At 38.9% G+C, this 12990-nt stretch overlaps 1 protein-coding gene across 1 annotated transcript in view; it reads left to right on the top strand.

The window, feature by feature from the left end:
- Positions 1-12990, top strand: part of FAT4 (FAT atypical cadherin 4) — a 132245-nt gene that overhangs the window by 98100 nt on the left and 21155 nt on the right. Inside the window, exon 9 of the mRNA XM_065736800.1 lies at positions 2099-6448. Within this exon, the coding sequence (XP_065592872.1) occupies positions 2099-6448 (4350 nt within the window). The remainder of the gene's footprint in view (positions 1-2098; positions 6449-12990) is intronic.

Here is a 12990-nt window from a genome sequence, read left to right as displayed (position 1 = left end):
GAATATATTGAAGGATTCTACTACTGAGATTTTTCCAAGATTTAAAATAGATTAATACTGGGAACTCTTCTATCTCAAAATTGTAAAAGGTTTTTAAAGATGATCACTGTATTACCATAGATTCACCAAACTGCAGTCAGAGTAGTTGGCCGTGGAAGTCAACATTCTCCATTCTCATATGCATTTACCAACATGGGTATGTGATGTCTACAGAGAGGATTCCAAGACAACTGATTTATGAAATGAATTTTCTCTCAAAAGAAAAAATATATATATATTTCTTTGTCGTGGAGTTGTATTTCTAAATTTTAAATGATTGCAAATATTTCTCCTTTTTATGGAAGAATTTGTTTATATTTCTTTCCTGTTTCCAGAACAGCATAATGAAAGTATATTATTATTACATTGGTGAATCTTTGTGTATTCTGACAGGAGTACAATGTGTGGTTCTTTGTGTGGTTCTTTTTTTATTGTTTCTTTAAATGTAATTATAATGAGGATGCATACTTTTAATTGAAGTGTTCTGGGAATACTGTTTTTGGACTTTGTATGACCCTTTATAACTAGAAATGCATAGAAAGCCTAAGCTATGTTACTCTTTTTAACTTAGCAAAAAGCTTGATATACATGTACTTTTTATTTACAAATTCCTCAGTTGATAATTTATTTTCATTTAAAAAGAAACGTTCATGTCTTTTCAAATTATTTTGAAAGGCTTTTGACAATTACTAGCAGTCATGGCAACTATTAAAACAAAACAAAACCAAAAACCAAAGCCTCGAAGTATGGAAGTATTTCTTAAAGATTTAGTTGAGACTAAAATTGGAAACAAGTAATAATAATAATGAATAGTACAATTTTATTATCTGAAGCAAAAAAAATAATAATATTTTATGTCTCATTTCTGACAAGGAATTTGAATATTGTGCTTTCCTAAATATTCCTCCTCTAAAATACAAGTCATTGCACTTATTGCATGTGACAGATAGTGACATATAGTTTTAGGTAGACAGTGCCAAAGTGATTCCTGCCTGCAACAGATTTTGCCTTAAGAGGCAATGATTTTTGTACAGAAGTGGCATTTGCTGAATTTAAATACCAGTAAAACAGCATCAGAGTATTCTTCAGATTGATTGAACAATGTCAAATTTGAAAGACTTGCCATTAATTAGATCTATAAACTTCAATGCAAAAGGCACCCTGGATTCTCCATGCACATAGAGATCCTAATGCAGAAAGTGGCCATATGGTAGAAGTTACTGGGAAATGTAGATTTGAAAGACCCATAACATAATTTATCAGCGTTGCTGTACTAGTTTGCAATAGTTTATAATTTCTGTGTGATTTTACCCCTATCTCAGATGACCAGCGTGCTTTTAAAAGCATGCGGTCCCATTAGTCACTGACCTCTAAATAATCGTACAAGTTACTGGCAACAAAGCTGCAGCATCTAGGAAAAAAGAGGAAAAAATTATAAGGGAGAGTGAGTTGTAAGGGTAAATGGCCACTCGTGCTGCCAGTTCACTTATTTAACTTTGATAGTTGTAGAATTACAGTGTTGTTTTCTTAGGTGATTCTTTTTTCTATTGTTTTATTTTAGGAGGTTTTTGTTTGTTTGTTTGGTTGGTTGGTTGTTTTTCTTCGTTGTTGTTGTTTGTTTGTTGTTAACATGGATAACTATGAGCAGCTTAAAAAAAAAGGTATCAGTTACTTTCAATTTGATTGATTTATGATTTATGGCTTTTATAATGTGAATGTTCTAGAAATGAGATGCTGAACATTGAAAAAATTGCAGGTTTAGTTGCCAGTGCACATAGCCACTGACATTCGTACAGTGCATTGCTGTGAATGAATGCTTTTCAGACCCATGTTTTTTGACCACATGCATGTTTCATGGGCTCACAAGCTTACCTTCTTGAACATCACATCTTGCGTAAACCAAGTTCATTTTCAGAGCAGTATGAGAAAAAGCATGCTCCTCAAGTGAGAATTCCAGAGGGGATATCCTCACATATATTTTTGAGTGATAAGCTGGTATAGCATTTTCCACAAATCTGCATTCATTCATGAACTGCCTGGTCTTTGTTCTTCATTTCAGGTTCGTTTGTGTTTGCAGTGACTGTCACTGATGCAGATGCCGGCTCCAACGCGGAGCTCCATTATTCTCTTGTGGGGAAAAACTCAGAGAAATTCCACATTGATCCAGCAAGGGGGGCAATCTTGGCTGCCAATGAGCTTTCAGGAGAGTCTGAAGTCACTATTTCTGTTCACGTGAGAGATGGCGGCCGGTACCCCAAGACAGACTCTACGACTGTCACCGTGAGGTTTGTGAACAGAGTAGAATTTCCTCAAGTACAAGCTGAACAGGAGACTTTCACATTTCCTGAAAACCAAGCAGTTGGGACGCTTGTCACCACCATTTTTGGGTCTTCTGCCAGAGGGGGCTCCTTGTCCTACTATATTGCCAGTGGGAACCTGGGCAACACCTTCATAGTGGATCAGGTAACAGGACAGCTTTCTGTCGGCCAGCCTTTGGATTTTGAAGCCATACAGCAATACAAGGTTTGGATTGAGGCCAGAGATACAGGCTTTCCTCCCTTTTCCTCGTATAAGAAATTGGAAATAACAGTGGTAGATGTAAATGATAATGCACCGGAGTTTGAGCAAGATCCCTTCATTGCTGAAATAGTGGAGAATCTGTCCCCACGGAAGTTACTGACGGTGGCTGCTGTTGACAGGGACAGTGGTGTAAACGGACAGTTAATTTATGAAATAATTGAGGGCAATACCGAAAATAGTTTCAGTATCAATAGAGCCACTGGTGAGATCAGAAGTGTCAGGCCCTTGGACAGGGAGAAGTTGTCTCGATACACACTAACCATAAAAGCTTCAGATAGAGGCACTCCACTCCAGAGCACAACCGTCAAAGTTATCATTAATGTTTTAGATGAAAATGACAATGCCCCGAGGTTTTCCCAGATATTTAGTGCTTCTGTGCCTGAAAATGCACCTCTGGGTTTTACAGTAACTCGAGTCACAACTTCAGATGAAGACATCGGTGTGAATGCAATCAGCAGGTACTCCATAAGGGATACAAGTCTCCCATTTATCATAAATCCAAGCACTGGGGATATCACGGTCAGCAGACTGTTAAACAGGGAGGATACAGATCGCTACAGAATCAGAGTCTCTGCGCATGACTCTGGCTGGACAGTGAGCACAGACGTCACCATATTTGTCACTGATGTCAATGACAACGCTCCACGGTTTACGAAACCATCCTATTACTTGGAGTGCCCCGAACTCCCTGGGATAGGGTTGAAAGTCACTCAAGTTTCAGCCACTGATCCCGATGAAGGATCTAATGGTCAAGTCTTCTACTTCATAAAATCTCAATCTGAGTTCTTCCGTATCAATGCAACCACAGGGGAAATTTTCAATAAACAGTATTTAAGATACCAAAACTCAAGTGGTTCAAGCAACGTCAACATAAACAGGCACAGCTTCATTGTCACTTCTTCAGACCGCGGCAGTCCTCCATTGCTGAGTGAGACAACTGTCACAATTAACATAGTCGACAGCAATGACAATGCACCACTGTTCCTTGCTCCTAAATATTTTACACCTGTTACTAAGAATGTGAGAGCTGGCACAAACTTAATTAAAGTTACTGCAGTGGATGACAAAGACTTTGGTTTGAATTCTGAAGTGGAATACTTTGTTTCTGATGAAAGCAAAACTAATAAATTTAGACTGGACAGGAGTACAGGCTGGATTTCTGTGTCATCTTCACTAATGGCAGATTTGAACAAAAAATTTCTGTTTAAAGTAAAAGCAAAGGATAAAGGTAATCCTCCACTGTCATCTGAGGTAGCTGTTGAAATAGTTGTAACAGAGGAAAACTACCATACGCCTGAGTTTTCTCAAAGCCTTATGAGTGTTACTATCCCAGAGAGTCACTCTGTTGGAGCAGTGATCAGGACGGTCTCAGCCCGAGACAGAGATGCTGCTATGAATGGATTAATCAGATATAATATTTCCTCTGGAAATGAGGCTGGCAACTTTGCTATCAACACAACTACTGGTACATTGACACTAGCAAAACCACTGGATTTTGAGTTATGCCAAAAGCACGAGCTAATTGTTACTGCCACAGATGGAGGATGGGTATCCAGAACAGGCTTCTGCAGTGTCACCATTAATGTCATTGATGTGAATGATAATTCTCCAGCATTCAGCCCTGAGGACTACTTTCCCACTGTATTAGAAAATGCCCCAAGTGGGACAACTGTTATTCGTTTAAATGCCAGTGATGCTGACTCTGGACCTAATGCTGTGATTGCATATGCTATTCAGTCCTCAGACAGTGACCTCTTTGTCATTGACCCCAATACAGGAACAATCACTACCCAAGGATTTTTAGATTATGAAACAAAGCAAAGTTACCATTTAACAATAAAGGCTTTTAATGTTCCAGATGAAGAGAGGTGCAGTTTTGCCAGTGTCAACATCCAGTTAGAAGGAACTAATGAATATGTGCCCCGTTTTGTGTCCAAGCTTTATTATTTTGAAGTTTCTGAGGCAGCGTCCAAAGGTACCATTGTGGGTGAAGTTTTTGCAAGCGATCGTGATATGGGAACTGATGGAGAAGTTCATTACCTTATCTTTGGCAATAGCAGAAAGAAGGGCTTCCAGATAGATGAAAAAAGTGGCCAGATCTATGTTTCAGGACCTCTTGACAGAGAAAAAGAAGAACGAATCTCTTTGAAAGTTCTTGCAAAAAATTTTGGAAGTATTCGTGGTGCAGATATAGATGAAGTAACTGTTAATATCACTGTACTGGATGCCAACGATCCTCCTGTATTCACTTTAGGAACCTACAACATACAAATCAGCGAGGGTGTTCCTCCAGGCACCCATGTCACATTTGTGAGTGCCTTTGATTCAGATTCTGTCCCTAGCTGGAGCAGGTTTTCCTATTTCATTGGGTCTGGCAATGACAACAGTGCCTTTTCCATCAACCCACAGACAGGGCAGGTCACTGTCACTGCAGAACTGGATCGAGAAACTCTGCCTGTGTACAACTTGTCTGTGCTGGCTGTTGATTCAGGAACACCATCTGCAACAGGGAGTGCCTCTTTGTTGGTAACTTTGGAGGACATCAATGACAATGGCCCCACCTTGTCCACCCGCCAGGGAGAAGTCATGGAGAATAATCGTGCCGGAACTCTTGTAATGACACTTCAGTCGTCAGATCCCGATCTCCCTCCAAACCAAGGTCCCTTTACGTACTACTTACTCAGCACTGGACCTGCAACCAGTTACTTCAGCCTTAGCACTGCTGGTGTCCTGACCACAACAAGGGAGATAGATAGGGAGCAAATCAGTGATTTCTACCTGTCGGTGATTACAAGAGACTCTGGCGTTCCTCAAATGTCTTCCACAGGAACTGTGCAGATAAAGGTAATAGACCAAAATGACAACCCGTCTCAACCCAGAACTGTAGAAATCTATGTTCACTATTATGGCAACCTCTTCCCAGGAGGAATTTTGGGTAATGTAAAGCCTCAGGACCCAGATGTGTTAGACAGCTTCCAGTGCTCCCTCACCTCAGGAGTCACCAGCCTCTTCAGTATTCCTGGGGGCACCTGCGAGCTGCACTCACAGGCCAGGTCCACAGATGGGGTTTTTGACCTGGCTGTGCTCAGCAGCGATGGCCTGCATGGTGCCGTCACGAGCAGCGTCCGCATTTTCTTTGCAGGTTTTGGCAATGCCACCATTGACAATAGCATCCTCCTCCGCTTGAGTGTCCATACTGTACGGGATTTTCTGACAAACCACTACCTCCATTTCCTGCGCATTGCCAGCTCACAGCTGACAGGGCTGGGCACTGCCGTGCAGCTCTATGGGCTGTACGAGGAAAGCAACCATACCTTCCTGATGGCAGCTGTCAAGCGCAGCAGCAACCAGTATGTGAACCCCAGTGGCGTGGCCACTTTCTTTGAGAGCATCAAAGACATCCTCTTCCGGCAGAGCGGGGTGCGGATTGAGTCTGTGGATCACAACTCGTGCCTGCAGAGCCCATGCCAGAATGGAGGGAGCTGCATGAGGAGGCTGGCTGTAGGCTCGGCCTTGAGGAGCCACGAGAGCATCCCTGTCATCATCATGGCCAACGAGCCCCTCCGGCCCTTTGTGTGCAGGTGCATGCCAGGGTATGAAGGCAGCTTGTGTGAGATCGACATTGATGAGTGCCTCCCTTCACCATGCCACAACGATGGGACCTGCCATAACTTGGTGGGGGGCTTCTCATGCAGTTGCCCAGATGGCTTTACTGGCATGGCCTGCGAGAGGGACGTCAACGAGTGCCTTTCCAACCCGTGCAAAAATGGGGCCGCCTGCCAGAACTTCCCCGGAACCTTCAACTGTATTTGCAAAACTGGGTATACAGGTACACTTTTACTTCTCTTCCTCTCAGTCAAGAGAATGGGAAAGGGGGCAGAAATGTACCTTTAAATCAAAAGATACATTCAGGCTACAATTATCTGAATATGAGCATTCCCAATAGGTGAAGGAGTCATGCAAAAGACCACTTTTGTAGTTATGAAAACTGAGAAGACCAGGTGTCCACAGTGTTATTTTATTTTAGCGGTCCTCAATCAAATCTCTTACCTGATTTGCATTAGAGCAGAAGGATTTTACCAGAGCTATTTTAATCAATATGTAGATATAGTTTCCAGTGCTTAAGTATGACTTTTTCTGTTCTTGTTCTTGTTGTGCATATTATAGCAGCGTTTTGATTCTGTTAGGAGTGTTCCAAGCGAGAAAATCAGCCTCTGCCTCAAATTGTGTACGGTCATACAATATAGAAAACAGATGAAGAATATGGGAAAGAAAACAAAACTTAGGCAAAATGATCAAGTGTGTATATGCTGTCCCTTTGCCATTTATTTTTTTCGTTAACAAAAATGGCTGCAGCATTCCTACCTCTTCTGAGTAGTTTTTTGTTCAATGTTTGTTTCACATTACCCCAGAAAAGCAGACTGATGCTTTCATTATGACAAGACTCTAACCTATATTGTCGTGTGGGAAGGACATGTATTTTATTTGTAGTCATCAAAGGGTATATTTATTAATTAAATTAAAAAAAAATCCTGGCTCACTCCTTCTTTGAAGAACCTAGATGCTTTCAGATGTTTTAAGAGAAATATCAACAGATTTAGATTGCAAATTCTCTTAGACTGCTACAGCTACTGTAGCATAGAGTTAGGGGTCCGATGAAAATACAGAGATGTCCTCAAAAGGAGAATAAAACTACTTTGTTGTTGTTACTAACTATGCCATCAAAACTTTGGCCCACTGAATTTGTCTGCTTAGAATTATTTCACATGGCTGTCTTCCAACCTTAATCTTCTTTTATTGCTTAGGCTGAGGTTTGGGAAAATGGCTGTACTTGAAATCACCTGTAAATTTTAAGTTCATGTACATGCTTGTTTTGTTCTGATCCAGCATAATCTGAGTGTGATTGGATCTTCCTCCATCTGTGGTTCCTGTGTGCACTGATAAGTTGCATATTTGCTGTGATGTACTTTACGTGAGGAGCTTTAGGTATTATCCTTGAATTTGAGGAGCATTCAAGAAAATATCATTTTTTGAAAATACTAAAAAGCTCAAAAAGGCTTACAAAAATATGTGTATAATATACATCTTATGTAAGAAAAAATGTTGCTTTAAAAGCTTAATGTATTAGAAGCTAATACAGTTTCATATATTCTGATGGGTTTCCCTTCACCATATTTCAGGTATCTATCACGTGGGTGGCTATGGCTGTGGGAGAGGGTTGGAGCCTCCTGCTACAGTCACTAGAGATCTACTCTCTTCTGGCAGGGGAGCTTCAAGAGAAGCTCAGATCACTCTCCAAAAGATTTGATCAGAAAATCACTTCTTAATCTTTGTAATTTCTGAATGACAATTTCTCAAAAGAGAATGAAATAGGAACTTTGCTATTGCATCTTGGTGCATTGTGTGTTTAAAAAAAACAAACAAACAAACAAAAAAAACTTAGGGCATCTCATTCAGATGTTCCTATCATGCTTAGAGCACCCTAACCACGAAACACTAGAGACACTGCCTAGAGAAGTTAAACTTTCTGTATCTCAAATGCCTTAGGGCAGCCTAGGTAGGCACAGCCATGCTTGTTATGATGTGACAATTTGGGCTTGCTGACACTGACCCCATAACGTGTTTGGAAACAATGGAGTACTCCAGGTATTATTTTAAGCCAGCTTAATACTGTAGATGCTGTATAATTTATTGCAAAGGAGAAAATTAATTGATTTTGAATGAAGGTATGACTATTTCATTTAAGACACAGGTATAGCAGCTGATACACATTCAGAGTTAAAGATCTCTTCATGTAAAGGATACTGATGCAATTTTCTGTGTGAACCTTACAAAAACACTGCTGAGCCTCAGGTCAGGAACAATTATTGCAAATTGACAAACAGTCCTAAATAAGTTTACGTTCCAGGAGTTTATTTTATGTTATATTATTACATCAGGTTATTTTGCCAGGAGCATGGCAAAATAGTTCTATGGAACTATCCCCTTAACTCTTTAGGTCATTAGCACCAGAGGTTAAATGGACATATGTTTGGTGTTGCCACTAAGCAAAACACTTCATTAACTCTAGCAGCATACTGCAGTATTTGCCTCCAGCCTATAATTTGAAGCATTAAAGAAAAGTCCAGGTCATTTTTTCTGGTATTAAAGTTTAATGTTCAAGCCTTATGTCAGCCATAAATAAAGCTCTACACATGATAAACACTTGAAAAAAAAAAAAAAGGAAGAACATTTAGAACATTTTAACTAAGAAAATGTGATGAGAGACTGCTACAGTTTGAAGTGTTGGATTTCTTTCATGCCATGAATTAAATCTGGCATCTGATATGAGCTTCCTCTAAACTACTTGTCAACACAAATAATTTTAAAATAGAATAGCATAGAGGCAGACGTTTATGTTTGGGAGTCAGATCTTTTTAAAATCAGTTGACCATTGTAGAATCAAGAAGTATTTAAGTATCTTGCAATTAATTGGTCAGGGCAGAAAACGAACAGCAGTAAAGTATGTAATTAAAAACCAACATAGTTGGAACTGAATATCAGTGGAGTTTATTAGATAAGATCACAATTTATAATAAGTATGTTAGAGTTTTTATGTCTGCAGAAGCATATTTGAAATGCTGCAAATTTAATATACAATAGGTTCTGCAGATATCAGAATACAGATTGTTCAAGAATGCTTGTCATAGAGACTGTTATGTCATTGTTATACTACAACTGAAAACTGCGCAGCTGTTTGAGATTTTAATCCTGATTCATATATGATTAAAGATAGCTGTAGTGAATGTAAAAATAAAACTTGAAACTGTTTCTTTATGAATACAATCCCGGAGTGCCTCATCAAGAAAGAGACAGCCAAAATAGCAGATTTTTAATTTAGTGTATCGTATACATAGCCTTGCTGCTTCACTTGGAATGGAAAAACAGTTTCGTAATTGAATTTGCATAGTTGGTAAAAAACAGAAACAAAATAGTAACACAGCACTGCATACAAGTAGAAATTTGTATTTTCTGAGATAGGCATTGTTCGCAGAAAATCCACGTATTTGAGCTGTAGACCCTTACAATGGCTTACCTGAAAACTGAGAGTCTTTCTTTTATTTGATTTATTATGTTTTGTCAGCTGCATTTCGCTTCATCATACTGCAAAGGTAATTTGATTCATTTCAGTGAATAGGATTATGAAGAGTGATTACCTCAGAGCAACATCATTAGTGTTTAAACAGTCTGTTATAATTACATCTCTTAATGATGATCGGATTTTGTTTTTAAAATAATAATTTTCTAGAAGGAATATATTTTGTGATTTACAGCATTTTTCAGCCCTTCCTTCGAACCTTTCATTTTCAGTTTTCCAGGACTCATTAAGCTGAAGGAATGTAGGTTTGTGAAATTGTTTCAAATGCAAGATTAAAGTAATAGAAGAACCATTTTAAAAGATGGGCATAAGGAACCACAAAAACTAAAGTTCTCCAGTCAGCTGAAATCTGACCCAAGAGCATTCAGTTGATATCTGTTCCTGCTACATTCTTCAATTAAAAAAAATTATTCTCAGGAAGTTTGATTTTTGTATAAGCCTATGCGTGTGATATCATCAGCTTGAGGTGATGAATGATAAATGCTGTCTGTTATCAATTATCCAGTGTTATACTAAAATTCAAAAAATGTCTTTGTGACACAAAGTTGGATACCCTGAATCTTTCAGTATTTCAGTTGAGGTGAAATCTACAAACTCAACTAACTGCATCGTTTACCTAAGCTGGAGTGTTACTGGAGGCAGGCTAGGTTTTTAGTCTCTTTGGTTCATGAAACATTGAGGTTTCCTTCCTCTCATTGGATTTGATACCCTGGAATACATAGGTTTCTCCAAATTTAATGCCTCCTACTTATTTCCATGGAAAATATAACAAAGAACACAGTAACTCTGTTAGAGGAAATTCTCAGCTACAAAACACTGTTTTCCAACCCAAATAGTCATCACCACTAGCTGTAGGTTTTTTGCCAGTGATGAATAAGATGAACAAGAGCTTGCAGTTGCACAAATGTACAACAGCTGAGGTAACCCACTGTTACCACTGGTGAAATGCACCACCCATGTCCTCACTATGCTCATCCACTGATTGTTTTTACTAGGCAGAGATAACAGAGGAACAAATAGGGATATAGAAGGAATATAGTTTGGATTAAAATGGAAGAACAACTTGAACACTGGTGAGTCATCTAAAACTCAGAATGATCATAGAGCTGGAGCACCTCTCCTGTGAGTAGTGTCTTTGAGAGCTGTGGTTTTTCATCCTGGAGAAGTGAAGGCTTTGGGGGAGGCATTATAGCAGCCTTCCGGTACCTGAACAGGGCATATAGGACAGATGGAGACAGACTTTTCATCAGGGAGTACCATGGTAAGGCAAAGGGTAACGGCTCTAATATAAAAGAGGGGAGAATTAGATCAGATATTAGGAAAAAATTCTTCACAATGTGGGTGGTGAGGCCCTGCTACAGGTTCCACAGATGGAGCATCTCTATCTGTGCACCTCCAAGGTGCTCAAAGCCAGGTTGGGTGGGGCCCTGGGCAGCCTGATCTAGTGGGTGGTGTCCCTACCCATGGCAGGGACTTAGAACTGGATGATCTTTAAGTTTCCTTTCAACCCAAATCAGTTTATGATTCTATGATCTTGCTTTATCAAAGTCTTACATTTTTTATGGAACAACCATAGTGACAAACTGGAAAAGCATTCATAAGTTATGTTCTGCTGATATCTGGCTTTTGCCTCCCAGGATAAGCATGTTTTCTCAGGTCTTTAGCACTTCAGAGAATCACAGAGAATAACTGAAGTTTCTTTTTCATTTTAAATAAATATTAGTTTTATTAGCTCTGATGAATTGTTTAATCAGAGTATTTGTCTTTCCCTGTGTCAAAACAGTTGGAATAAATGCAAACACACTTTTATTAGTTTTTTTGAATTATTCAAACAATTGTTAAATATGAAAAAGATGTTATTATTCACTAGTTAAAATATGTGCGGCTAAAATAAACATCTAGTTTCTGTTGCTGACTCAGCATATATGCCAGCTTTAAGGAGAGCTGACAGAATGAAGAGCACTTAGGATGCATTTCAAAAGACTGAGTAAACCCTATTAACTACATTAATTTATTTTTTTTTTTTAACTAAGAAATGTCATTGAGCTAATTTAAGTGTCTTTACCTCATTCTTGCTATGTATTCTCCTAGATAAGTCAAAGATGGATTCTGTGTGTCATAGTTCTCCAAAAAAGAAAAAAGCAAAATCTAACATAAAAAATTAGCTCATCCTTCAGTCATGCCTGTTAGACAATAAAAAATAAATACCCCCAGAGCGTAATTAAATACAGACACTGAAAATGTTTCCTGGATTTGTGGTGAATCTGTGAGTTGCATGTTAACAACAGGACCCCTCTAATGCTCCATTTCCATCCTGCTTGCAGTCATATAGGGAGGACTCCTGCTCACATGAAAGAACAGCCTCAAACTTCTTTAGCTTAAACAGAAAGGTACAGTAACAGAAAGTGCTCTAATTAAGGGACCAATGCTGTGAAACAATGCAAACATGAGCAGAGTTAATAGTAGCACAGTCCTACTTATCTACAGTTTAAGAAGCTAGCAATCTCCCAAAGTCTGAGAATCGTGTATTGTCTATTGCTGTCATGTGCCAAGTAAGAATTACAAGATATAAGTATCACAAAAGTATGGGTAGCCTCTACAAAAGTTTATATTGAATGTAAACACTGTATAACAACCTTGATGCCTATATAGTGCAATGAATAAAAGAATCCATTGTTAGCGCAATGAGAAGCATACACAGTTCTTACCCTTTGCTAAGTATCTGCAGTTATCCTGACCTAGATGGAGTTTAAGGAATGATCTGGAAGAAATATGGCTAATTTTTCAAATTATTTACAGAGAATTATGAGCAGAAAGCACAACAGTACTTGCAAGTTTTTGCTGAATAGGTAGTGTAGGCTAGCAGTGGTGACAGAAACCAAGGCAGGTACCAAGAGTAGGATGTAGTGAAAGTATTGCCAAACTGATATAGCTAAGCAATAAAAACAAGAAGTAAAGACAAACACTTTTGTAGTTAATATTTCCAGACAAAGAAAATTTTGCTTTTGTACAAAGAATCTCCTTGCCAGTATTGAACATCTGTTAAAATCTTCACTGCTTCTCTTGATTTTCTTCCTTGTTGAAATGAATTATGTGATTTTAGCTTATTCTCTGGTGAATAATGTCTACCACATGTGACAATGCCTGCTTAGAAAAGGACGGCATCCAGGGTAACATATTTTAGCTCCGAAGGACTCTGGTCCCTCTGAATCAGGAAGGAGGTTGTAATTGAT

Source organism: Cyrtonyx montezumae, unplaced genomic scaffold (assembly GCF_038088225.1).
Source record: "Cyrtonyx montezumae isolate F1298 unplaced genomic scaffold, pur_monq_1.0 scaffold_2, whole genome shotgun sequence".
Classification (NCBI taxonomy): domain Eukaryota; kingdom Metazoa; phylum Chordata; class Aves; order Galliformes; family Odontophoridae; genus Cyrtonyx; species Cyrtonyx montezumae.
Note: the sequence above shows the minus strand (reverse complement) of the source record. Positions and strands in the feature narration are given on the sequence as shown.